Raw genomic sequence first — 27329 nt, forward strand, 5'->3', positions numbered from 1 at the left:
TAACAAGAGGCGTGTTTATTACATTTTCCTAGTAGGTCAATTGGGAACATTGCTGCTGAAATGCAAGTTACAACTCAAAGGACACTGGGAATAATTAGGATACATATTGAGCATTTTCAGAGGTCAGCTTCCGTATCTTGATCACTAAATGCAAAGATTCTTCAGAAGAACAGTCCCTTACCCTACATGTGGAAGGAGAAGAGAAAGATGCCACGATGATGAAATCTATCAAAGTAACCGGAAAGCATTTTAAAAGTCAATTTGGTGCACATTAATTGACATAAAAAACAAATGAATTTGTAGTGAACACTTCTATAAAAATTCACATCTGAACTAGGATGCTATGAAAAAGAAAGCACGTCAGGAAGCTGTCCCAACTAAGTGACTGCATGTGACATCTGGCTTCTTTTCTATCTCAGTATTTAGAAGGGAAATCCTCAACTGCTTGACCTGCATCTGAAGACACGGGATTCCTGCTGCAGGGATTCTTTCTCCCCAGCTAGTTAGAGTTCCACTATGAAACCACGATAAACTACAGGTGGAAAGGAGGCGGCCTGCACCCCAGGACAAGTCACAGCTCACTGCCTCCACCACATACCAAAGACATGTCCTGAGTATGTCTCAGGGAAAGAAAGTGGTAATTACAGTGACTAAAAAAAGTGTTTTTTTTTTAAACACAAAAATTATTTTGAGAAAAAGAGTGGAATGAAACAGGCATTGGGGAATAAAGGAGAAGGATGCTATTAATAAGAACTGAGGGTGAGCTCATGCTGGGAGGGTCCTAAGGTTTATTTAACCTTGGTGGACAACAGGTCTACCCGAAAAATGATCCTAAGACGTGTAGCCTCAACCACTCCACCAACTACAGAGAAAACTACGCTCTGTGGGTCACGTTCTAGGACTTACAGACCCTCAAGTCTCACAATCACTTGATACCATTTTTGCCACACCGTGCAATAAAGCCAAACCTTCCTGAGAGAAACGGCAGAGCGGCGACACAGGCACTCCCGCCTGGGGGGCCTGCCCGCCGCCTGGCCCTGCCCCGCGGCCCCGCAGAGCCCCAGGTCTCCGCTGGAGACCGCGGGCTCCCATACCGCTCCGCGGGCGAGGACCAAGCCCGCTCACGGAGGCAACGCAGGAGTCCCGAGTCCGGAATGCCAGCGACCTAGGGGACGCCCCTCTCACTCCTCTTGAGGACCACGGCGGGGCCCCCGGGAGCTGAGCAGCACTGAGGCCTTCTTTCTACCCCTGGGCATCGGCCAAGAAGCACGCCCCCCGCGGCGGAAGGCTGCCTCCGGACGGACGCTCTTGGCGGCTGTGGCTTTCCTAGCAGTCTGCAGGGACCGACTCTGACAACCCCGTCCACACTAACACTGCCGGGCCTGACACCTCCTGTCACTCCGGGGAGGGCGGGGCGGGGCAGGAAGCGTGATGAGCGAGCACTTTACAAGGGACACGGGAGCACTACTCTGAGAACCGAGACAGCAATGCACCCTACATCATCATGCTGGAAACGGAAAAACCAGACAGAAATTAAATGGAGGGTTCTTTTTTCTGAAATCTTTTATAGGACAGAAACCTTAGCTCATGTCTTCTGGTCCCATCATCTTCCACTGAGCTGCACCTAAAACACAAAGAACAAGTAACAAGCAACTTTGTTTTTTTTTTTTTTTTAAAGAACGCGTAACAGTTTTGAAGGCATAAGATGAACTGTTTCTAGTGGAAGTTAACTTACTTAAATAAGTATACAAAACGAAGCCATGAAAAGTCACCAGAAACATACAAATGTTAACTACTTTGAGTGACAATCTGTGGGAAACACTCGACTGTGCAGCACGTCTCTGTCCGCCAGAGCGAACATGGTGGGAAAGCGCTACGTTTAGTTCCGGCAGGAGAGCTGCGCCGTGAGCCTTGCTTACAAGGCCTCACCGCCTGAGGCGAGCACGCCTGGCGCTCACGTCGGCTTTTAGGGCTAAACCACACGGAGAGGGGGGCACAGAGTCAGAGCTGGCCTAGGATGGCATCTGCACCTTCCGGGCTGCAGGTCATTTCATGCCTTTAAATGGAGCAAAACCCACCAGAAGGAGGCTGCTACTCTGATTTTCCATTCTTGAATGCACCAAAACGTGCATGCGTGTTGTACTTAGGTGCCTGGGTGAATAAAAAAATCCCATTTACAATTTTAAAATAGTATGTTAACCTCTAAAAATCTGATTCTTTTCCACACGCCTCAGGGAGACAAGCATTGATTTTACCACCCAAACAGAAAAGATTACATTTCTGAAAATTCTCTGCTACCATGTTAAAAAAGTTACTACTCCCTTTGTGTTGCAAAACCAAACTGATTGACATGACTTTGATTTAAACTGTTGCTAAATGTTTATCTACACATGCTGTCAGAAATAACCTTGTTAAGAAGGTGCAGCTGGTGTCTCAGCAAATCAGACCCTGGAGAAGGCGGTGAGTGGCCTGTGCCCCGTCTCCTTTTCTCTTTCCGCACCATCAGAAGGAAAAGTGAGAAAACAGCAGAAACATTAGTTAAATCCTGGACGCTACCCCACAACCTACAGGAACTACCTCACTACACTGAAAGCTGACAATACTGGTAGAATTTTTTGATGACATAATTAGGATCCTAATATTAATAAAATTATACATTTCTGGTTAGGTTACACCTTTAGCGAGTAATTCTTTCAGTTAAAGAATTAAAGGAAGAAACGCAAGGTTGCTTTTCATTCTACGTGGTTTACCTGACTTACCAGCACTGAAGACAAAAACTTTTAAAAATGGCTACCAATGCCTTGTTCACAAAAGACTTTATTATCTAGTGATGCATACTGATAACATACAGAAATCTGCATGGTCCACGCACATGCAGCAGAACAATCTTCACTTTACAGTAAGTGAGGGTCAACTGTTTTATGCAGTAGACAACACTTTAAAGTCACATCCTTAAAGAAAAGCTTCATTTTACAAAAGAAATAAAAGGTAAAGAAGCAATTACCGCTTTTAAAAAGCAGCTGCTTTGTTCAAGAGTGGAAGGTTTATGCCTGTATTGAAAGACAACATGATCACAAATAATGAAAACAATGAACAAATGAAAAACACTTTTTACCATAAAGCATACACTTTCAAAATGACATACAAATAGTTAAAAATTTCATTACGTTGTCTATCTAGCTTTTAAATATGAGGACTTCCAGAATTAGGCCTCAACATGTGTTATCAGTAAAGGGAACTACGCACTGTTTCTGTCACTAGGAACTGTATTTAACAAAATGTGTATAAAGTCTATAGCAAGTTGATTTAAAAAAAGGAAAGTTGCTAAGAAACAGTACACTGAAGGCGCTCTATCCATCAAGCGCATTCTCTTCAAATTGCAAATGTGATGAACAGAACAGAAACTGTAACTACTCCACAGTTGTGATGCCAAAAAATAAAACAAGAGCAGCTCTCACACATGCGGGGAATTCTGCCACAACGCTAGCGCCCCTCATTTGCCAACTGTCCCGGTAAAGTAACATCTGACACAGCGGGGTGTTGATGGTCCAGCTTACCTTCAGTGTACTGAGTGCTGCAGAGAACCTGCTTTAAAAGAGGAGGCCGTCCCTGCAGGCAGGCTCAAGAAGGAACAGGCCCTCCGGCACTGACTACACCCAGGGCATGCTGCTGTGCCCGCACACACACACCTAGGAAAACGTGAATATAAATAGCATTTATGCTGGCCACTTCATCTGAAGCCCAAAATGAAGCCAAGTTTGCTAAAGTAAATCAACCACCCATATTACTACTCATTTTATAACAGGTGCTTTTGTCTTTTATGTGAACTGCAACCATTTACATTAGCACTGTAATTCTGTGCAGTCTTGGCGATTAAAACAGTTCTACAGTGAGATTTCACATAAGACACAAAACAGATTAACTAACATTTCTAAAAGAAATATCACCCTTGGTGTTAATTCAAATATATCATGCTTCCTCAAATTTGCTGGAGAAATATTTATAAGTTTATATACATTAATAAACTGCTGTGAAATTTCTTCAGTCTTTGTATTTAGTTACTCAAACCCTTGGAGCTTCTTCATCTCAGTTAAATCTTCTCCTGGATGAAGGCGTGCTGCAGGGCCTGGTTGATGCTAATCCGCTTAGCCGGGTCCAACATGAGGATCTGGTCCAACAAGTCCTTCAGCTGGTGTACTTTTTTACGTTGGTCTTCAGGAAGTCGCTGGCACCCAATCAAGTCAGCCAACAGGTCCTTAGTTGGATTAATGGTGCTCATGACAGTAACTTTCTCCTACAAATAATTTTTTAAATGTGTATCTCTAAATAAATTACTAGACACATATATCCTAAAAACTTAAATGAAAAAGGTCAACCCCAAGTTAGCCATGATGGCTTTTTTAAACATGGTTCTGTAATTTTATAAAAAGATCAGAGTAAGAACAGAAAGGAATTCTGCGAGAATTCAAAATCACAGCTGGTGCGTGAACACAAGCATGGGGTCTGCAACAGCACACGCCCACCGGCCTACCACCAGGCGTGGAGTGGCTCGTCCATGGAGTCGCAAGGAGGGGGACGTCCCCCACTGGGGACAGCAGGCTCTCTGAGGAATTAAGTGCAGTATTCTATAGGTAAGAGGTGCCAGGGAAGAATTTTTAATCAGGGAGAGTAACACGATCAGATTTGTTTTTAGATCTGAAGCAGCAGGGAAGCTGAATGTGAAGCCAGACCAAGAAAGTGATCCAAGGAAGGAGAAAAATGCCTAAATATGATAAACTCATGCTAGGCAAACTTTTTTACATCTCTTCATCTTTCTATAACCTGATGTGTCTTATTCAGAAATTGGTCAACAGGAACAGGAATTATTTTTAGTGTTTTAAAATAGTCACAGCCCCTAGACCATCCAACACTCAATCCATCCATGAACTGTAAGATAATCATTTAAGGCAGCACACCCAAAAGACACTTACCCTCTCGGTTACTTTATCAACTTCTATGTACATGAAGTTGAGGTTTTGATCAAAATGTTGGTCTTTAAATACGCCTTTCCGAATCATCTGGCAATAAAACAAAAGTTGGATGTTGAGCTCTTACAAAACAGTCTGATCTACCGATAACCTAATATATAAGTCACAAATATTACTATTAGTCTCTCTGGGTTTGTTTACTTATTTGAAAATGATCTCAGATTCCTTGCTCTTGAGAAAATAACATATTTGGAAAAAATATAAATGATGTACCTAAAACTACTTAATAACATGAAATTAATTTTCCCAGGCAGTGAGTTAAATAAACCCATTACAATATCAAGTTGTACTTTCATTATTCAAAACTGAAGACTAAACAAAGACTTAAACCAGCTGTTCTTAGATAGGAAAAACATTATACAATTGGGGCCTTGTCTCTTGGCAGTTTAAGAAACCTCAGGACATTTAAAAACGTTATGTTCTAGTAACAGCCCTGAAATGACACCAGGTCAGACCTCATTAAAGCAAAAACCAACATAACTAACTTCTGTCTTAAAACAAGTTCAACACAAGAGAATCTGAATAGAACCTAAGAAGATGTCATTTCATGTGACTTTTCTTGGCACCTTTTTCTTTGCCGAGCAGCGTCCAACCTTGAATAAACAGAGTGCCCGCGAGTCCTGCTTCCGATAGCCGCCTGTTCTTCCCTGAGGACCAGCTCCTTCCTCTAACTCCGTCCAACCTAACCAGCACCTGGTTCCCACCGCACCGTCACCAGTATAGGCGTGAGCTCCAGGAGCATTGCTGCTGCTCTGCCCATCACCCAGGGGCAGGCGGTGGGACAAGGGAAGGCTACGGAGACGTGGGAACAGCCCCGTCCTCTCCCCCCCCCCCCAATGCAGCCCCGCCCTAAACACCCTGCTGCTTAATTCAGGAGGGAAAGAAACGCACAAGGACAGACGTCAGGTAGGGAAAGGAAGATGGGATTCTCTCATCCTGTCCTGGGAGCTCTTGGCTGCTTAGACCCACTAATTTAAGCACCGGAAATGAGAAAGAGCTCAGGAATCAGAATAGCCAGCTATCTGCCTCTCAGAAATTGGTCTACAGTCACTAGGGGTGAGTGTCAGCCACCCACAAATCTACAGGATGGTACGGCTAAGACCTTAAAAACAAGTTCACCCAAACATCCTACCTTATTTGGCATCTTTCCTTTGAGATCCATGGCGAGCTTCAACATGTGGTTATTGGTTTTGCCAGGAAATAAAATTTTTCCAGTATAGAGTTCATATAAGGTGCAACCTACAGACCACATATCTATACCATAGTCATAGCTTTTACCTATAACTGAAAACATAATAGAAGTTTTAGTATACAATGATACTATCAACCAACTACTATTTATTTCCATCAGCAGGGGCATTAATTTAACTTGGACACTATAACCGTTATAATAATACTTCACACTTTGGCATTAGTTTCTTGTTCATTCCCACTAATTCTTAACAGGGACTCTTAAAAACCTTAACAAATGAGGGCATGGGGAAGGAACTGGAGAGGCAGGAAAAGTATATAGTTCTTCTATCTTTTCATTTCACCTTTTGTGGAGGGGCTAACCAGCCTCAGCTCAGCCAAGGCAAAAGAGGAGAAAACCACACAGGTCCCAGACAAGCCATGAATAGGACGTGATGACCAGACCAGAATCATGAGGGCAGTCTTCTAAATCCGAGGCCTTCCACGCCTGTTTGCGACTGCTGCCACAACTAACTACGTCACCCCACTGGAGGAGGACACAGGGCTCCTCTCCTTAGCAACGACTCAGGCGCTTGCTCAAGTGCGACAGCAAACGGTGCTCAGCGAGCCCGGTGCTTCCACCGCCCACGACGGCCCAGGTCAGGAGCACTGGAGGAAACTTACTGATTTCAGGAGCGCGGTAAAATCTACTGACAAGGTAAGGCGTTATGTCATTATCCGCAACATGTGAGGCTGACCCAAAGTCGCAGAGCTTTAGTATAGTTTTTGATTCATTAACCTGCAAAACATTTTATCAGGGATGTTTGACTCAGGCCAGGAATAATTAAGACATAATCATAAAAATAATTGGCTTTGAGAAGTTATTTCCAATACTGGGAACAAAGTCACTCATTTAAAAATTCCTTTCCTAATTATTTTATAATTCAATTTCCTAATTATGAATAATTAAGAGCTATAGTATTCTAATTAGTGAAAGAACTTTCTTCAACGAGGAAATAAGGGATAATACCAAGTGAATTTAATTTTAACCAATGCTACTTAGAAAAGGTTGGAGTAGTGAGAGAAAGCACTGAAGCCAAGTAAAACCCCCCAGAAAACCCGGACACAGTCACGTTATTACTTAAAGGAACATGAAGACGGTCACTGAAAGAGAGATTTTGGACTTAACTTTCGTTTGCCAGAAAATTATGATGGCAATGAAAGCAGAGGATTCAGATTAAATGTGGACAAAAACAGAATAGAAACATTCTTCATCTGAAGCTGTTAGACCATCCCAAACTTAGCACTCAAGTCTTAAAAAAATTAAATCCCTTAAGTATAAAGAAAGCATTAGTCAAGAAGATGTTAGATACATCTGGCAAGACTGATAAACGTGAACACTCTCAGTCATCGGCTCCTCTTCCCTCTGCAGACACTTCCACACACACAGTGACAGGGACATCTGCTGGGAAAGGCTGGAGGCGCTCCCATGCCTGCGGCCATCCTGAGTCAGGAGCGTGTTCGGGGTTAACAAGTGGAGGTAAGTCACATTCCAGAGTCCCTTCCCCCCTTCAAAAGAGACACACACAAATTCCGAGTTGGGACTTGAACTTGGCCTCTTGTTCCCACCCCACAGAAACCCAACACTTTAAATAAACAGCCCCGGGCCATTCCCGGGCCATCTTAGAGCCTGGTCAGTGGGGGACTGGCCCACTACAGGTGACGTCCACAGAACTGAGAGCAATAGAAATGGTCAACCACCAGGCTTCACCTGGGGAAATCGGGAAAAGAGATCTTCACATGGGAAGTGCTTCAACGTCCTTAAACATAAACTGCATTCAGCTATTTAACGATGCAGTTTCAACAATCACTGACAAAAACCCCGGGGCCACTTTCAGAGGAAGTTCGGGTGGACGGAGGGCCTTCTCCAGCAGCTGGGGACCCACACCCGGGCACCCCTCATCCACTGGCCCTCAGGGAGCCTAGCGCACTACTCTGTCAGACCGACAGTGGAAATCCTGGGCTAAAAGCTTGGGGTTTTCATTAACAAGCAGCTGCACATGGTCTCTATATTTATTTTCTCCTCCTTAGGAAGAATGCCAAACTGTCTGAAATCCACGTGAAAACCTATAGTAGTTAAGCACTAACTCAAAGATAAATGAAGTTTTAAAGACAAGCAGTTGAGACAATGGCAAATGTCTTATTATTTAACCTCCAAGTGGTTACAGAGATGTTCACTGTGTGATTACTTTTGACTGGCACGTAGTTAATGCATTCTTTGATATGGATGGTGTATTTTGTAATTCAAAAAAAGAGAAGAAAATTGGGGTAAAAGTCAATAATGAAGTTGATTAGGCAAGACTACAACTCATAGTGTACCTACCATATTACTGAGAATACTCATCACTTCAAACCCCAAGTTACCTTAGAGATGCAATACCTTATATACTCAGACCAAAGATAACAAAATGGAACGCCTCAATAAAGTGGTAGTCTGGAAGGAAACAGTCTAAGATATTTAAATAGAAAAACGGAAATCTGAACTAAGCGCTAAGTTACTGATAAGGAGTTTGAAACACACTTTAAAGGGATCTTTCTTTAAACATGTGGAATGTGCTATGGGCAGACAAGCTACAATTACCCAACCGTGAACATGCCCTCGACTCTTGACAGCATGACCAGGGCGGAGGAAGGGCTGGGGAGGGAAGGGGTGTGTGTGGAGCAAGCACCTGGGATGAGGTTTCAGAACCACACACTGGGAAACCTGACCTCCACACCAGAAGCCACGCGATGGGAGAGGCACGCCTTCCACACAAGGCCCAACCACAGCTGGGCTTTCCCGGGCGTGGCCCCCGAAGCCACAGCTGCCGCAGAGTCAAGAACAAAAGACGAGGATTATTCCTGGGCACCCTAAACTCAACTCGACGCATCCACTTCAGAGAGGGCGACTCCCTTAAACGTCCCTCGCTCCATGAAACGAAACAACAAAGGAAGGCAGTGCTTTGGCGAGCACGCCTTACTAGAGCAGGGCCGGCCCGCAACACGGCTGCTCCGACGCCAGAGGAAGCCCACAGGGCTGCATCAGGGAGCCCTCAGCACCGGGGGACTCGAAACCCACTGACCAGCTGGAGAGGTCTGGGCCAGCAGCCTACTTCCTCTCTCTTCATATTTCACTCTAACACTTCATGGCCCAATTTCCAAAGAGTGCAAAACTGGTCAAGTCATTTGTAATGGGTAATTAACACACAGAATGACTCTTGGAAGATGTAATTTCTAGGACACAGTGGTAATTATGTTACAGAAGGAGCTGCACGGACGAACAAGGCCGTCTGATCGCTTGACTTACCAAGATATTGTCTGGCTTGATATCTGCATGGAGGATATTGCATCTTTTAAGGAGTTTCAGAGCCAAGAACAACTGCTGACTATAGGATCGGACAGCCTTAATATGAAGGCCAACATCCTTACCGTATTTTTTTAACACCTCTCGTAAATTCATACTTTTAGGAAAGAAAAAAAAAACAAAAACAAAATCAGAGGTTAAAATGAAAAATGGAAATTTAAAAAAGCAAAAACATTTTCAAGCATAAAGTAAAATCAATTCAGAATATGAAATACACTGAAAACACTGTTCAAGAATCCCCCCGCCCACCGCCCAAATGTTTGACAAATCATTCCACACTGAAATGAGAGTGTATGAACTGTGTGCACACAACCCAGCTTCCAAAACGAAGAGAAGGGAAGACACACAGGGCTGAAATTCCCACTGACCCTGAACGGGCAGTGACACGAGCACAAGGACTCCAAGGCGGAAATCACATTCCTCCTCCATGACTCCCGTTCCTGTTCACTCTGGCTTAGTCTTTCCTTGAAGTATTTACCTTTCAGGGAACTCTGCTGAGCTAAAGGCCACACACGGTGAGCCTGTGACACAGTACACAGCCAACTGCTGTTCACACATTAACGACTGCCAAGATGCTAACTTTTCACCACAGTTAAAAGACAAACGCCAGAGCCAACTGGAAAAAAACATCAAACACCCAGAAAACTGGTCACAGAATTTGTTTGAACTGAGGATGGCGAGATGAGGAAGCCGCACTTTCAGGGTCATGTCCAGGTTCAGGCGTCGTACCTTAGAGGCTCAAACACCAGGCACAGGTGCTGCTTGTGATAAAAATGTCTGAAGAGTCGCAAACAATGAAACTTGTCATCAGGGTCAGCATCATTCAGTTTTTTCAAGAATTCTAATTCTTTTAAGCCAGTTTTTTGCCTGAAATGAAAAAGAAAATTAGGTCAAAACTGGACACATCAAGAATTTAGGAAAACTAAATAATGTGTATTTATTTAGTGATGTGTTAAGTTTTTTTTAAGTACTAACAAACAATCTATTGAGGAAGGAAAAGTCTCCACGTCCCTCACACAATACTTCCCACTTGGCCAAATACTGTTTTCATGGAGCTAATTTCCAAAGTAATCAGTGAACAAAACAGAAACACCGAGCCACAAACCCACCTTGCTTGAAGGGAAATCAACCTGGCACATTTTATCTCAAGATGCCTCGATGCAAATATCATCCGCTACAATTCTAGTTACAGTTTGACAACAGGCCATATTTTAAAGCTAGTGTCTGTAACACAGAAGTTGAGGACTTCCACTGAAATGCCCTTCTCAGCCCAGGGCAGCCCAGGACTCCGCACAAACCTCGACGCTTCTTTCCAGCGCTCCTAAACCAACGCTGAGCTGACTCGAACGCAGCTCAGTGTGTCGCATGGGTTGTGTTAAAGCAGGATGGCAATGACCTCACTGCTCATAAAGAGAAAAGGCAACAGAGAAAAGATACGAAGGATTCCTAGCCCTGAGTTTTCAGCTTTTGCAGGCCATACGGTTCGTGACAAGACAGCTAAGCAACATGACCCTGTGAATTTGCACCTCTGGTCTCGGGCTTATGACAGTCACAGTCAAGATCAACCCTAAGACAAGGGCAGAGAGGAACAGACTAAGCGGACAGGGGTTCACACTCTGCAGGTACTGAAAAAAACTGAATACATCAGTCGACAGTTCCAAGGTGTCATATGTAACAACAAGTGACTATGCATTAAATACCCACACAGAGCTGCTCTGCCGTTTTCTAACCCCCAGACTGCCCTGGACCGCTGTCGCTGTTTACAAACAAGCCTGCTTGTGAGCGCCTGTGCTGAGCCAGTTTCGCAGCCCCCTCGACTCACATGAGCTCGTTGTTTCTGATGATCTTCACGGCCACCTCCTGGTTGGCCCTCGCGTTATCCCTCGCTCGGACCACGTTACTGAACACACCTTGACCCGTGTAGCCGTACACATTGTAACGCTTATCCAAGACTTCACCTATGTTCACACCTAAAAAGGTAAACTGAAACATTAGAATTCTGACAATACATTAATGAACAAAAGTATGACCCACATCAGAAATCAAAAGGCAGGAGACACAGCGTGTTAGCAGCCTGCCACATCTCGCCGGTGTGCTTGGCGTCCTGGACCCCAGAGGCCCAAGGCCTCGCCTCCTCACTACGAGCCGGAAGCTGCAGGCCTCCGAGCACCACACAAGTCTCTGCTCCCCCGGCAGGTGCCGACGCCCCTGACCCCGAGGAGGCAGCGCCGTGGTCGCTGCAGTCCGGCATGACCGGCACCCCCTCCCTCCGGAGGATTACCTGAGGCCTGACAGTAACGGAACAGACTTAAGGTGCACGTCGGGTCTCGCTGCACTTCAGTCTGCGAGGCTCCTGGGCGGCCGCACAGGCAGACGCGGCTGCGAGCGGTGCCGCGCTCTCAAGTGACGGCACTGGGGCGTGACCTCCAGAGTCCTCCCAAGCAGGACGGCATGGAGCCACACAACGTTACAGAGTATCACGATAAACTCTGAAATGGTAAGCACTGTGAACTTACGGTAATAGCCTTCTGCATCAGTCCAGTTATCCCTGAGGTTGGGATTCTCTTTGAAATCTTTTCCGATGCCAGCAGCTCGCAGACGCGCACTCTGAAATTAAGGGAGTCACACGGCTATTTACCCCCAGTTTAGGCAGACATTTAAAGCACTTCCTTTAAACTTTGACGAGAAGATTTTATGCAAAGGTAAATAAACTCTTACTATGACTCACACAAATGCAACACAACAGAAGCATGATCCCCCAGTCTCTTGTGTCACAGCAATGCTCAGGGGAAGGTTAACCTCACCTCCCCGTTCCCCCTCCCGCCCTATTCAGGGAGCACCCTGTCTCCTCCCATCTCCAAATGAAATGTCACCAGCTGCACCAGAAGAGCACCTGGTGCTTCTGAAGACATTTCCTTATGCGTCACTCCCCAGGACCCGGAAGACCCTTCACATCCAAGCAAATGAAGGGTGCCAATACTTCAGCTGCCTCAGAATCACTTCGTCCTCTCCTAACCCGTCTCCCGTGTGCGTGGCCCACACTGTAGATGCAACTTGTCACCGAAGCCGGTCACTGGTGTCTGCGGGGTCCTGGACACTACTTACTGCTCACCGCAGTCCATTTGTAATCTCCCTGTTGGACGTTCTCTGTTTCTATGTGTGTGTCCCCACTTCCCTTCAAAGCCTCCATATGTCTCATGTCTCCTAAATTTATGATGGAAATGGTCTGCTACTTTTGAGACCATTTCTCAAGGGAAAAAACTGATAAAATGTTTAAAAGAAAATATTTCTTAACCCAGTCCTTATAACATTCCCAGTTCTTCAATGAATTCCATTAAGCTCCAAATCCTAAGTTTCCAATCGCCCACAATACAGAAGCCCAGAGTGGACTCTAGGCCTGAAAATTACTCATGTCACCTGGTCCCCCCAACCGCAACACAAAGATGTCTGTAAATCGAAAAAAAGCACTGTTTAAAAAGAAAATAACTACACATCTAAGTCATTTTGTATTTAACTTATATGAAGCCCTCTGATTCCTTTTTTCTCACTCAGTTCAGTTCAGTGGCTCAGTCGTGTCCGACTCCTTGCGACCCCATGAACCGCAGCACGCCAGGCCTCTGTCCATCACCAACTCCCAGAGTCCACCCAAACCCATGTCCATCGAGTCGGTGATGCCATCCAACCATCTCATCCTCTGTCATCCCCTTCTCCTCCTGCCCCCAATCTTTCCCAGCTAGGTATGTACATACCACCAAAACACATATTTGCTATATGTACTTATTTGAACAATTATGTTTTTTCTTTTTTTTATTTTTATTTTAACAATTATGTTTTTATGACTAAAAATACTCACATCAAAATAGGCAGCAAACATATCATCAGATTCTGTAAACATATCAGGTGCCAACAGCTTCTTCTGAGATGAACCTGAATGGAAATTAGCATTAGTATTTGGAAAATGGAGAGATACAAACTGAAACACAAATAATAAATCAATGGAAAAATCACTAACAGCAATTCAAACTTTTTCCTCTTTTGTGTCAGTTTTTCATTAATACCCAACTTAATATCACTTTATAACCCAAGATATACAAAGCTACCCACTTTTTACTGAGAATGCCATTTCAGAAAGGTGAAAAACCTAATATCGATACTTTCACTAACACTGAACTAATATGCTAATAACTAAGTAACAACTGGACTTGCCAGGTGGCTCAGTGGTTAAAGAAACCACCTGTCAATGCAGGAGACTGGAGTTCGATCTCTGGGTTTGGAAGATCCCCTGGAGGAGGAATGGACTACTTGCTCCAATATTCTTGCCTGGAGAATCCCATGGACAGAGGAGCCTGGTGGGCTATAGTCCATGGGGTTGCACAGAGTTGGACATGGCTGAGCACATACAAGTAACTATTATATACTACAAGGAAAGCTCCTCTTTAAATCGCCAATTCATACCTCAAGAGGTTAAACCCCATATCCAGATTTTGATTCAAACCAAAGAACTATAGACATGAGATATTTAAAAATCATCAATTTTACCAAGTGTAAGTAATGTTTTTTTTCAGAAGCCTTATCTAACAGACATACAAACTAGACTTTCCCCAGGTGAAATTAATCATGGCTTGGATTTGCTTTCAAATGCTCTAGCGCAGAACCAAAGGTACTGAACACGTATGGAGGACCCAGTGTGAGCTCCGGTCACGGTCACGAGGACACTCACCGGAGCACTCTCAACACTGCACTCCTGTCCCCTTCGGTGCCCCCGCCCCAAACAACCTCTCCTCTGCGGGAAGTGACAGAGCTAACAACTCGGGGGAAAAAAGCATAGTTGAAACAGAAATCTAACTCACTCACCATTATTCTGTTCAACGGTCATCAGATTATGCTTGGCTTTGACCGAGGCCTCAAACGTGTCGACGTTCTCTCGCTCGTACTCCTTGACGTCGGCAGCCACGCGCTCCAGGATGTCGTCAGGAGAAGGGGAGCGGGAGCGGGTGCTGCTCTGGGGGCTGCTGGGCTCCGACGGCACCGACATGTTGCTGTCATCAGCAAGGTATTTGTATTTCTGTAGTCACAACACAGAGCATTATCGTCACCGATCTGGGGGAACTGCACTGAAAACTTAAGTGTCAAATAATGCTAAAAAAAAATGAAAGATATTGATGCCTCAACTGAATTAGATCCACAATCCCTTATATGTAATTCCAAATCCACAAAACTGTGGAAGGTTTCTATGTTTGGTGCACATTCATTAGGTGGTAGAATCTGACCTGAAGACGTGACTCTCTGAATGTTCCCAGTGTGAACACAAAGTGTCTCACAGCAAAACGCTCCCAGTGTCTGATAATGGGGTGCTGCGCTCGCCCCTACTCGGGCTAAGTAAGATACATGTATGCACCACATTACCTTTCTAAAATTCACATATTTCTCAGTTCTGAAGCACATCTGGCCCAAAAGGTTGGAGATAAGGGATTGTGGACCTGGGTAAGAACAGAAAAAGATTCAACCAAGTCTTCAGGGGTATCCAGTAACTGTTCAGTACCACTTTCTGCAGTGCCCCAGGGAGGGAAGTCGCCTCTGGAATTCCAGTTACACCCCAAGTACGCTGGTAATTCGTTCTGCCCTTTGCTCTGAGGTGCTGTGGTTGCTCCAAGTTCACACAAGCTGCTACAACTATCCTATCCTTTTCTTCTCTGCTGTCCTCCCTACAGCACCCAAGCATCTTTCGTGCCTTCCAGAATTCTTCTCTCAACTCCACCCTCACCTCCTGTCATATGGTGGTGAGAGAAGGCACTTTACGAGGATGGCCGTGCTTGCAGGGTCCCGTGGCCAGGCCTCCTCTCGCGACGGCCAAGGAGAGCTGGCCGCCTTCTGCGCAGCTCATCACCCAAGGCCTACGTGACACCCTTTCCCGCCTGACTCCTGCATCACTCGGCTTTCAAGGAGTCTTAACTTTATTGAGACGTTCCATTTAAACATGCACATCTGTATTAGAAAATTTACCATTTTTACTAGGCATTAAAGAAAAATCTTTCTCAAAAAAAAAAAAAAAGAAAAATCTTTCTCATGTATAACAGGCTATAATATATACAATGTTTATGCTAAAGGAAATTCTTCCAAGTTATACTCATTTATGAGGGCTCTCCTGTTTATTGACATTAAAAAAAAAAGCAAGCACACTCCAAAGTTTGTCTTACAAAAGAGCTTTATGCAGGAATCCTATGTATACAAAAAGGTAACTATTTCAATTTTATTAAGAAACTATCCTTTTCTCATGACCTATTCAAGTGCTCTACTAACACTTAATTGTTAAAGTAAAAATCCTTAATTTTGTTAAAATAATGGTTATTTAAGGACTGTTGATCAAAATGTTACTAAAATCAATACCTGAACGATGGCCTGTCTTTGTATTCTTCTCTGTTCTATCAAGGCTTCTTCATCTTCCTCCTCAACATCGAAGTCTTCAAGGCTTAGAAAAAGTTACATCCATACATGTTAATTCCAAACATCCTTAGAGAGTCCAAAACTATAACTTGCATACGTTAAAAAAAATAAAAGCTGGAAAATGTAGGTCATCAGTAAGTTTGAACAGAAACCTTAAGCCACCTTACTCTATCCTTGCTTTTAAACTATCCTGGCTTGGAACCCCAGCAAGTAAATTTAACCTTCTATGTCTCCTTTTTCTCCTCACCTACTTCACTGCACACAGACTGGAAACAAAGGAAAGATCCTTAAGCTTAAAAGTCATCACCAGCTGTGATCAACACTGTAGACGGAAATTAAAGACTTCCAAGTCACTCTGTGTTTGTCTAATTTGCAGACAGGAAGTTACAGGCCAGCTCCCTTCTTACTTGTCATCAGATGACGATTCCTGCTCGACCTTCATTCCTTCAGAAAGACTTCCTTTAAATTTGTCTTCCTTGACTTTGCTTCTGCTCCTACGTCTGCGCCCACCCCGTGATCGAGACCGCCTTCTCAGGCGTGATCTGCTCCTCCGACCTCTGTCCCTATTGGAGGAGAACAGAGAGACATCATACATATAAAAGGTCAATTACAGTTAGTGTGCTGGGGTATGGGTATTACAGGAACTCTCTGTACTTTTCTAAAGCTCAATTTTGTTATACATCCAAAACTGTTCTAAAAATCCAGTCTTTAAGGGGCCCACGGAAATGTTTTAATGAACACTGATTTAAGTTTAAAGCAAAACTCAAAAATCTGTGTGTGTGAAACATCACATGCTGGACAGGAAAACGACATGGCATCACAGCTACAATTTTCCAGAGAAAACTGGTTGTTAAGAAAACCTACCCACTGAGCTTCAAAAGCTTGTCTGATGGATCAGAGGGGAGTCTTTACCTTCTCCGAGGAGACCTGCTTCTTCTTCTGGGAGACCGGCTCCGTCTGAGGGGGGAACGGGACCTCCTCCTAACAGGAGATCTACTGGCTCGTCTTCGAGCTGGAGACCACCTACTGATCGGGCTGGCATCCTTGGACCTTTCCCGCCTACTGAGGATGTCCTCTCGAGGTCGTGTTCTTAAGGGGACCAGATAGAGGTTCAGAGAAGAATAAATCAAGTCAGAATAAGCGAATTTCACCTACATATAAAGAACACTTTAAGAAAGGGCACAGTAACCTAAAGATTGCAAACACAGAATAATGTTTTGTAACAAAAACTCAGATGACGACAATAACATTTTGGTGTTATGGTCGACACACAATAGAAGGTCTATTTCCTCTGGTCTTGCAATTTGAAGAATTATTAAAGATTATTTATATTGTTATTTATTTATCCTGCTTATCTGATTCTCATTTTAGATAAAACTTGCCCAAATAAGGAATAATATTCCATTTCCTTGATTTGAGGACTGTTTTCTTTCTAAATTGTTGACAATTTTTTGCAATTAAGAGCCTAATTTTTAATGTATCAATTAAGAATAAAATCCCTTTACAATCAACATTAACCTTGGAAGAGAGGAACTATAGCTAAGAGTTAAGAGAAAATGCCAGTCCACCAAGTCATGGAAGTAAATACTGGTATAACTAATCTGGCAGGAAATATGGCCGTGTCTTTCTGAAATGTAAACAGACGTAATCTCAGACTGTGTAATTCCACTTCTATGAAACTACCCTAAAAAAGGCTTTACACAGACTCAATGGATATCTCTGCACACAACTGTGAAAAACTGGAACCAACCTCAATTTTCATCAGTCTCAACAAGGGAATAGTTAAATACATTATGATACATCCACAATGTGAAGTACCATGTTGTTATTATGTAACAAACAATCCTTATATACTGCCACACAGTGTTTGATGAGAAAAGAAAACCGCGGCTAACATGAATGGTATGAATCCTATTTTTAAGAAGTATCCTGTGCACAGAGAAGGGCCTGAAGAGAGACTGCTGTCTCAGGAGTGGTGGCAGAGGAGGGATAGACACGGTGAGTTTACAGGCTTCCTGCAGGATTTAAACGTCTCTTTAATTAGCATGCATTTCTTCTGTAAACTAACACCAAAAACTTGTTTCAAATATTCAACTCTAGTCCCTTAATGAACTCATAAGAATTTCCTTTTCAAACTGAAAGCAACTGAAAGAAAACAGGATCCTTAAGAAGAGATATTAAGATAGTAACACTGTCTCCATGCAGAGCTACAGCCAGGGGACCATTCCATCACTTAGAAGTAAAGAATCAACAGTAGCTCTTATGAGAATTGCCTTCTTGAAGCTTCTCAAAACACAGGATAATTTAAACTTCAACATCAATTCATATTTATACCCATACACAGTAGATGGCTAGGGATTCATGAAGTTATGAGACAAGAATTGGTGGATCAAATGTACTATGTAAATATGAATTATTTTTATTTTGACTGATTAAAAAAATCATTTTAAGAGCTCCTACGTTTTTCAACAGTTGAGACTACAGGTATATGAGTTAATAACAAAAAAATTTCCCATTTTCAATTGTATTTTGGGGACCAAAAAAACCAACTGTAGTTCCACCTCTATTGTTAGGATTCAAAATCACACCAGTTCAAAAGAACAGACAGGTCACAATCCTTAAACTGATACCACCATTTTTAAAAATTCCAGCCCACACTATTCAAAGAACAATCCCTGCTCTAGAAACACCTTTCCCATAAAATGCGTAGACTCAGACTTATCAAACAAATTACTTGGATTTTAAGGTGCGATTCTGCACATTAGATACTAAATTAAGAACTCAGAAAAAAAAAGTAAGTTCAACATTTAAAAACCACCTACAGTCAAAATACTGACAGAAGCAAACTTAACATAGTTAGCAGACAGGACAGGATTATATCAAACACTATAAAACTCTTTATCACCTCCGTTTTTATCGTCCACAAGTTTTAGCTTCTCCACTGAAATCTGCTGCAATGGTAGGAACCACCATGGCTCTGAAATCAAGTTACCTTGGGGAAGAGAGGCGTCTCCTTTCAGGCTCCCTGCGTTTTCTTTCCAAGGACCGGCTCTTGGCTCTCCTGCCAGGAGACAGGGTTCGAGAAGGTGACTTGCTCTGTTTAGACCTCCTGTCATTCAAGAGTGGGGATCGACTTCTTCTTGACTTATCACGCTGTTTCGGAGACAAACTTCTTCTTTTGGGACTGCGACCAGGTCTTCTACTGGGTGACCTGTTTTCTTTCCCAGAGGAAGCATCTTTAGAGGGAGACTTGACTGGCTTCTTCTCTTTATCGGCTTCAGACCGTTTTGATTTTCTCTCTTTGGACCGTGACCTTCTGTCTTTGGATTTACCTCTCAAGTCGATTGGGGATCTAGATTTCTTGCCTCGATCACGACTTCTACTTTCATTTATAACAGGGGATTTTTTCCTATCCTTTGACTTAGTTTTATCTTCGACTTTAACCTTGTCATCGACAGGAGATCTGGCCTTCCCAACCTTCTCTTGAGAGCGCCGTCTAAGGGTGGGCGACTTGGACTTTCTGGCTTCATCTTGAGACTTACTTCTTTTGGAGGGACTTTTCGACTTTTTCCTCTCCTTTGACTTGCTCCTCGCTGCCTTCTCTTTAACTATTTCAACACCTCCCTTACTTTTCTTTTTATCAGACCTATGTCTAGTCCGTTCTTTGGATCTGCTTTTACTTCGCTTTTTTGTACTATTTTTATTGTCCACAAGTTCAAGTTTCCCCTTCGTACTTGAAGATCTAGTACTAGACCTATTTCCATTTCTTGCCTTTTCGTGGATCTCCCCCTCTTCTTCAGAGCCGGACTCATAACCTTGTAATATGAGGCCCATCCCAGACTGGACCTTTCCTTCCATTAACTCATTATCGAGTTCAGCTTTAATCAAGGCTCTCTGCTTCTCCAAGTCTTCCAGCAAAGCTAAATCATCAAGTTTAGTTCTTTTTGCTGGAGACATACCTTCTTTGTCAGAAGCATCAATGACCTCTTTTCTTTTGTGTTTCTTATGTTTATGCTTATGTTTATGCTTTTTATCCTTGTCTTCTTCTGAAGAATGTTTATGTTTCTTATGTTTACTTCTGTGTTTATGTTTCTTTTTCTTATGACGACTGTGCTTATTTTGAGACTGGTCTTCTGATACTTCTCCATTTTCTTCATTAACACTCTTTTCAGAATTAGCATCTTCCATCCTATAAATATATCAAACACATTTAAAAGACACATAACTTAGGGAGCATTCAGTTGTAACAAAATAGCAATGATAAAATATATCTCGATGTGATATAATAAGCCAGCCACTGAAATATTTTATTTCAAATGTATATGGCAAGAACTGAGTTGAACAGTGATTTAACTTTATTTCTCATGGCTGAACTCAAATACTGAAAGTATTACAGGAAATACATAACAGGGGAGGTTAACATAATTATACTTAGTAGAAAAAGGAAATTCAAACCAGTAGTTTTGTGCAGTAAGTTAACAATGACTTTCTTAAACAGTCACTCAGTAACTTGGTTTTTAAACCAGCCTTTCCCATACCACTCCACATTAATGAAACCTGCCCATTCTTTCCCCATAAAATATTCATAACGACATACATTGGGACAGTAATCTCTTTCCCCATTTGGAATTGAGAAAAAAACACACACACATTTAAATCTCTGCAGCCAACACAGAGCTTTACCCAGAGTCATTCTGGGTCCATAAGCGGCAAGTGGCCACCATGTGCCACAGCAGCACGCCCCTCTCTGGGCAGCGTGATGAGATCGCCGCGCCATCCTGCCCTGGGCCCTCCCACGGACGCCGTCTGCTCCTGACATCTAACCAGCCGCATCCTCAAGGCTGAGGCTCCAGGGTCACCGGAAGCAGTCGATCCTCCTTCTGATATCCGGTAAGAATGATATGGATTATTTTGTTCAAGTCCTCCAAATTCTCCTGTACTTCTAATAAGTTTAATATTTGTACCATATACTACAAAGAGCTCCTTGCAAGCTAAGAATTAACGAGTCTATTCAATCTCTTTTAACATTTAGAAGAAAATCACCTACACATAATGTAGGCATTAAATCAGGCAGCAGGAAAATAAGAATCTCTTGCTTCTCTTAAGGAAACTTCCAGTGGAAAAGAATCACATGCCACACTGGAGAACGACAATGATAAGGACCTGAGTAAGGGCATTATGGGAACGCCAACAGATCACTTTAAATCGTTTTGAAATGGTCAAGGAAAGTATCTTGTGGATCACAGAAAAACCCAAGTGATTTGTTCAGCAGGGACTTTGGGGAAGAGAAGTTTATCAACAAGGTATTTATTTGGATTAAAAAATAGGCTGAGCAACACTGACCTGTAGAATGAGTATGAAATTAACCAGAAAGGTTAAGGGGTATTTTAGAAAAAGGAAAAAAGATCAGTGTTGCCAGGGTGTCAACCCTGGGGAAGAGACTGGTCTAATGGAAGCCAGGTTCTCAGGTGGACGGGTTCCAGGAGACGGAGAGATACAGCCCAGGACCCTGGAGCTCAGAGCTGAGAGAGCGGAGAGGCCCAGGAACCACGGTCAGGCTGCCCAACAGACGGCCCCCAGCCTGGTCTCAGTCTTCAGTAAACCTGGCGGGGCCGGGGCACGACACAGCGGAGGATGCTTGAAAAGTTACTGGCTCACAGTAGTGACGGGCCGTGGAGAACACGCACCCACCACGGGGCAAGAACTTAGAACCTGGGGTGTCAGACCGCCAATGCCCTCTTCTGGCACCGTGGACTGTGGGGAAGGAGAAAGCATGAGGGAGCTGCAGCAGAAGCCGTGCCCTCAGCTGAGTCAGGCCTCAGTCTGGCCCGACTTCTCTCTAACGGAGTATAAGAGGACACAGGATAGTGTTCTGGGACCATCAAATTGTCTCAAAGACTTGGAAAAAGACAGTGTACCCAACAACATGGCTCTATTAGGAGCTGGGGGGACATCAGAGATTTAAGGTGAAAATACAAAGGCACTTCAGCTCCATTCCTTGTTTAGGCTACAACCTCATACAGGTAACTGTCTCCCTTCCCTAGACTCTCCCATCCTATAATCCAGAAGGTGAGATATCAGTCAATTTTTCTTAACCTTGACTTACAGCAGGAAAGTGTGAGATAAATAGAACCAGGCTAATTCAAGATATAGAGATAGGCAGGGAGAACCTTTATGAAGGTTGAGAATGATTTTCAGGTATATAAAAATCTAAGTGCCCAAAGTACAAAATTCCAGTCAGTAAGCTAGAACTCACTCTAAAGACCCTCTAGGAAAGCCCCAGAACACGAACAACTGGGTGGTGAAGTCTCCAGAGCCAGGCTGCAGGGGCTTAAGTCCCGGTTCCACTGCTGACTAGCTGCGTGGCCTCAGTGAGTGTAAGCTTAGTGGAGAAAGGAACAGTACCCACCTTCGAGCACATGGCGAGGACCGCACAGTTAACACGTCCAGCTCCAAAGGCCCAGCACAAACCTTGTGCCCAAAGTCAGGCGTGCTTATTGTTCAGACACTGGGCAGATTGACTCCCCGTGGCACTGGGGAGCTGCCCACGGACACTCAGAACAACACTTTAAAGAGCAAGGGTCCTGATCAAACTGCCTTGTTCCGATGCTGCCTGCAACAACGATACCCTCAGTGTGCCCTCAGACAGCTACTCCCATGGCTCAGTTTCCTCCACTGTAAAAGCTGGGCAAACACCACTTCTGACAAACCACAGGTATGTCACTGCAATGAGTTCATACATATAAAAGCAGTCGCACCAAGTGCTCAAGATGTGCTGTCTCTGCCCGTGTCCCCACAACAGATGTGACGTCACATTCAAGGAGGTGGACGGGCCTCATCTGAGGGCATGCGCACATCCAGCTGCTGAGAAGGCTGGTGCTACAGTTGACGTCAGAGCTCTTGCTTCTGCTTGAAGATGCTTTTTAAAACATCAGGTCACCGTCACCCCTGAGAGAAAACTGATTACTGTTTCCTGCCTCATTCACAGTAAAAACCTGAACCCTCCACAAGACCTGTAGCATCAGCCCAACCTCCCTTCAGCCGAGCCTGCTGCCCCCTACGGCCCACGGCTCTCCTCCCCCGCCACATAAGGGGCTGGGCGCTCCACCGGAAGTACACAGTGCTGGTCCCCTCACCTACCTCAGGTCTTGGCTCAAGTTCCACTTTCTCAGTCAAGTTTCCCTGACCAGCTCACTTGAACTGCAACCCGCACCCTCTCACAAACACACTCCCTTTCCCCCTTCACCATCCTCCACCCAGCACAACTCCTGTTTGTGTCCTCCTATTATAAGATAAGCCCTGCAAGCAGGATCTTAATCTGTTTAGCTCACTGCTCCATCCCTGAGGCCCAGAAGATGATTTAACCCTGAGTGGATACTCAGTAAGTACTTCTGTGTCAAGGGAATGATTCACAGAGTAACACAGTTGGCTCGGTGCTAAAGAATCATCTGCCAATGCAGGAGATGCAAGACATGTGGGTTTGACCCCTGGGTTTGGAAGATCCCCTGGAGGAGGGCATGGCAACCTGCTCCAGGCTTCTTGCTGGAGAATCCTAGGGACAGAGGAGCCTGGCAGGCCACGGGGTCACAGAAGGGTCAGACACGACTGAGCAACTAAACAATGTATGAAATGGCATCACTGACCACAGCTGGTCCACACTGTCTGTGTACACTCTCAGCTCTTGAAGGGGAACACTTTCTTTTTGGCTCACTTACGCCTCCAGCACATACGCCTATTTCTTGACCACAATACCCTCAAAAGATTTAAATTTAATCACCTCCCCACAGAAAAATCTGCTCTTCTAACCCTTTTCCAACGCTACTTATAATTTACAAGTTTTCCAATGCATTTCAAATCCAAATACTGAACGGTTTACTTTCAGAGGAAGTAATTTCCTTCAACAGAAAACTCAGCATCTAAAGTTTCCGAGAATCAAGATCAAAGTGCCCAAAGTTACTACAGTCATTCCCAGGAGTAATCCCAGTTTTCACTGTAACTTAATGAATGTTAATTCAAGAAATAATGACCAGGTTACTAATAAAATGCCACCTAAGTGCCTTAGGGCCGGCCAGCTTAACCTTAACTCCAGAGTTCTCCCACATTGGGGTTAGGCAGAGAGCAGACCCCCAGCCTCTTCTGTTGATCTCTTAAAGCAAATTCCAAAGAAAATAACTGAAGTCTGACAGATACATCAGGAAAACTTGCACTCGATGCATCAGTGACACCCATGACACCCATAAACGTCCTTGTGTCAGTCACTTAATTTAGGCTCATTAACAACAACTTTTCTTCTAAAGCTTTAGGAAAAGGTTTCTTGTAAAGAAACCTGATTACCTTCTTGGACGATTTACATTTTGCAAACCAACACTACACATTCAGTAGGTATATTTCTATACCAAACTGGTCTACAACAGGTTTGTCATAAACCAGTACTTATTGAGAGCTGAGTAACATCCTTCAAATCTCATTTGGAAGGGAAGCTGCACTCGGAGTGCAGACAGCATGGTAGGGTCAAACAGTATTTACTCATATGTTAGGTTATTTCATCCTTCAAACAACCCAGAGCCTTGGGGCATCTGGCACAATAAAAATAGCCATGGAACAACTTTAAAATAAAGTGACCAATTACCAACCACTAGTATTATTTTAACTTCCCTCTTCACATATTTTCTTTTCAAAGAGTATTCCTCATAACATCTTATATGAGAGGCATTCAATTCATGCTTTGGAGCTGGGGGGCAATGGGGAGCAAAGTGAATGCCACCGCTTTCGACAAGGAAAATAATGATAAGTGAGCCTGTTTCTCTAACGAGTGAGACTACTCTAATAAAGAATTAATGTAGATGTAAAGATAAGGACGGATTCAAAAGATCAATTAGTCTCAAAAGGAACCATTCCACTCCCACTCCTTCCAAATGGGATATTAAATTCCAAAGTGTTGGAACTATCATATCATAAAAATGGACCTTTCTGGGATACAGGAAATAAAAAAAAATTATTTCAAATGTTAAAGGCTATTAATATTTTTAATAAAAGGAGCTACAACGTAGAGTGAGAGACCAGAAGCACGCTAGTTAGAAGCAGGGCCCCACAACAGGGCTGCCTGGATGTCAACCCCACACCTGTCACTTAGCATGACCCTGGGCAAGCTAACTTAATTTCTCTGTGCTTCCAGTTTCTCAACTGTAAAATGTGGGGAGTGTCAGGACCAACTCCACAGGGTTGTCATAAAGACTGAATGAGGTAGTCTTTGCTCAGTACCTGGTCTGGGTAAGTTCAAGTAAGTCAATGCATGTAAAAATTTAAATGCTTAAAACTAAGAAAAAAGACTGAGCTAAAGATATCAACAAACTTAAAAGCCACTAAGAAGCATTCAGAGAGCTTTACTTTTTCAAAATATTCCACTTGGAGTAGATTCCATGTAACTGTGAACTCCTCAGCCTGTCTTCAAAAAAAACCTACTCAGACACTGCATTTCAGCATTCCCTGTGGGCAGCCAACATGGTACTTGCTTTCCTAGTAAACTGTCATTTTCTACATTAAAACGTTTCAAATAAGTGAAAGTGGAACACATATAGATGGAACAGTCTGTGTGTACCGTGTGTGTGTGTGTGTGTGTGTGTGTGTGTGTGTGTGTGTGTGTGTAGGTGCAATAAATCTCAGTGCCATTCATACTGTAGGAGCCTAAATAAATATTATTATTAAATCTCGTGTTATTTGAGTATCTAAATAAACATGGTTGCATCTCTCCTGAAAAGGAATCTAAACCGTCCCTGAAATCAAATTAATGGAGATAATACTATAGAACTTTAAACACATTACTAGAAAAATCAGCTGCATAGCCTAAGATTTTCATAAGATCTTCTCATGAAGCCCGGAACAAGGCCTCACTGTGAACTCCGTGAAAAACAAAAAGAGGCAAAGTCTACCTAAAACTTCAGAACCCACCTGCCCTCTTTTAAGTCAAACTGTGAAGATAACAGAGCAGCTTTTAGAGTCCCTAAACGAAAAACTTCTGGTAACTCTCTCTGCCTAGATGAGCAAAGCAAATCCGCGAGCGGTCCGACACTGGACGCACAGCGGTGAAGCGATGGGCCGGCTGGGGAGGTGCAAAGATTTCTCCTCTTGTCAGTCCAAAGTTGCTGGGAGACTACCTCTACCTCTTTCTTAAGACTGCGGGAAACAAATCAGATAATGAGGATGCAAGCCAAAAAAAAAAAAAAGGCGCTACAAAAATACTGTCTTAAAATGCATTCTCTCTCTTAGGTTCCTGAGCTTTCCTAGCAAATACACGGAAAACAGAATACACTGCTCTCAGTTAAGGGAAGGGTTACCCTACCGATGCGGTCCACTCGGCCGCATCGATGCTTTACGTTAGCTTCATTACAGACACGAAGCGCTCGGGTTTGCAAGTAGCTGACCATTCCCACTCCTTATTTCACTGGGGCTCCCAGAGAAGCGCTGTAAACTCGGGCCAAAACCCCTAGGCCTCAGAACCGAGCACTTGGTCTTACTTTTGCCTCGAGTTTGCGAACCGGGAGACCAGCTGCACTAGGCAGAGAAGGAGAAAACACCAAGGGGACTCTGGGGCCGAGAGCACCGGGCGGGAAGGAGGGAGCACCCCACCAGCCGCCAACCGAGGCTCCGAGCGATGATGGAGGGCGCGCCCGGCGCCACTCTGCTCCCGGCCCCAAAGACTGACACCGGCGGCGGCGCGGGAGCCGCCTGCGGAGAGGAGCGCTCGGGGCTCGCCGCCACGCGGGCTGCTCCGGAAGACCCGCTCGTCGCCTCAGAGGCGGGGAGGCGCGCCCGCGCCGCGGCCTCGCGCTCGAGATCCATAGAGGCCGCTCGCGCCCTCGCCTCCCCGGGCAACGCCGCTGCGGGCCCCGGCGGCCCTCGACCCAACAGCCGGGGCCTCCAGGCGGGCGGAGCGCCGAGGCCGCCCTCCCGCGCCCCCACGGCGCCGCGCTGGAGGCAAAGTTTGGCCGCGACCGCTGGGCCGCGAACTTTCCCGCCCGCTCGCCCGCCCGGGCGGCGCTCAGCCCGTCCCTTCTCGGCCCGCCCCTGGCGCCGGCCCTCCGCGCCCCCGGACTACTTACTCTGGCTGTTCCCGCAGCGACGGCGCCTCCGCGGCGGCCATCTTGAACTTCCTGACTCCTCGGCGGCGGTGGCGGCGGCTCCGCGGCCGGCGGAAGCCAGGGGAGGCGGAGGAAGAGGGAACGGGGCCGTCGCGCATGTGCCGACAGCGTCGGGACCCGTGGAGCTCGGCGTCGCTCGAAAAATCC

The 27329-nt window shown here is 44.5% G+C and overlaps 1 protein-coding gene across 7 annotated transcripts; it reads right to left on the bottom strand.

The window, feature by feature from the left end:
* PRPF4B (pre-mRNA processing factor 4B) lies at positions 1-27329 on the bottom strand. Of its 7 annotated transcripts, XR_006342138.1 has the most exons (20): positions 27144-27329; positions 19037-20233; positions 16957-17133; positions 16452-16607; positions 15988-16069; positions 14455-14665; positions 13454-13527; positions 12117-12207; positions 11423-11570; positions 10330-10467; positions 9544-9697; positions 6882-6996; positions 6160-6311; positions 4971-5057; positions 4017-4294; positions 3558-3689; positions 3005-3050; positions 2408-2490; positions 1580-1624; positions 1-182 (listed from the first exon to the last, which is right to left on the bottom strand). XR_006342138.1 is itself a non-coding variant. In XM_043908635.1 (15 exons), the coding sequence occupies exons 1-15, from the start codon at positions 27278-27280 to the stop codon at positions 4091-4093; spliced, it is 3123 nt and encodes a 1040-aa protein (XP_043764570.1). In that variant the 5' UTR covers positions 27281-27329; the 3' UTR covers positions 1-4090. The 7 variants fall into 7 exon arrangements, 1 of the variants encoding a protein (XP_043764570.1); XR_006342142.1 differs by having other exon boundaries at positions 3558-4294; XR_006342140.1 differs by having other exon boundaries at positions 1-1624; positions 3558-4294.

Source organism: Cervus elaphus, chromosome 7 (assembly GCF_910594005.1).
Source record: "Cervus elaphus chromosome 7, mCerEla1.1, whole genome shotgun sequence".
Lineage (NCBI taxonomy): Eukaryota > Metazoa > Chordata > Mammalia > Artiodactyla > Cervidae > Cervus > Cervus elaphus.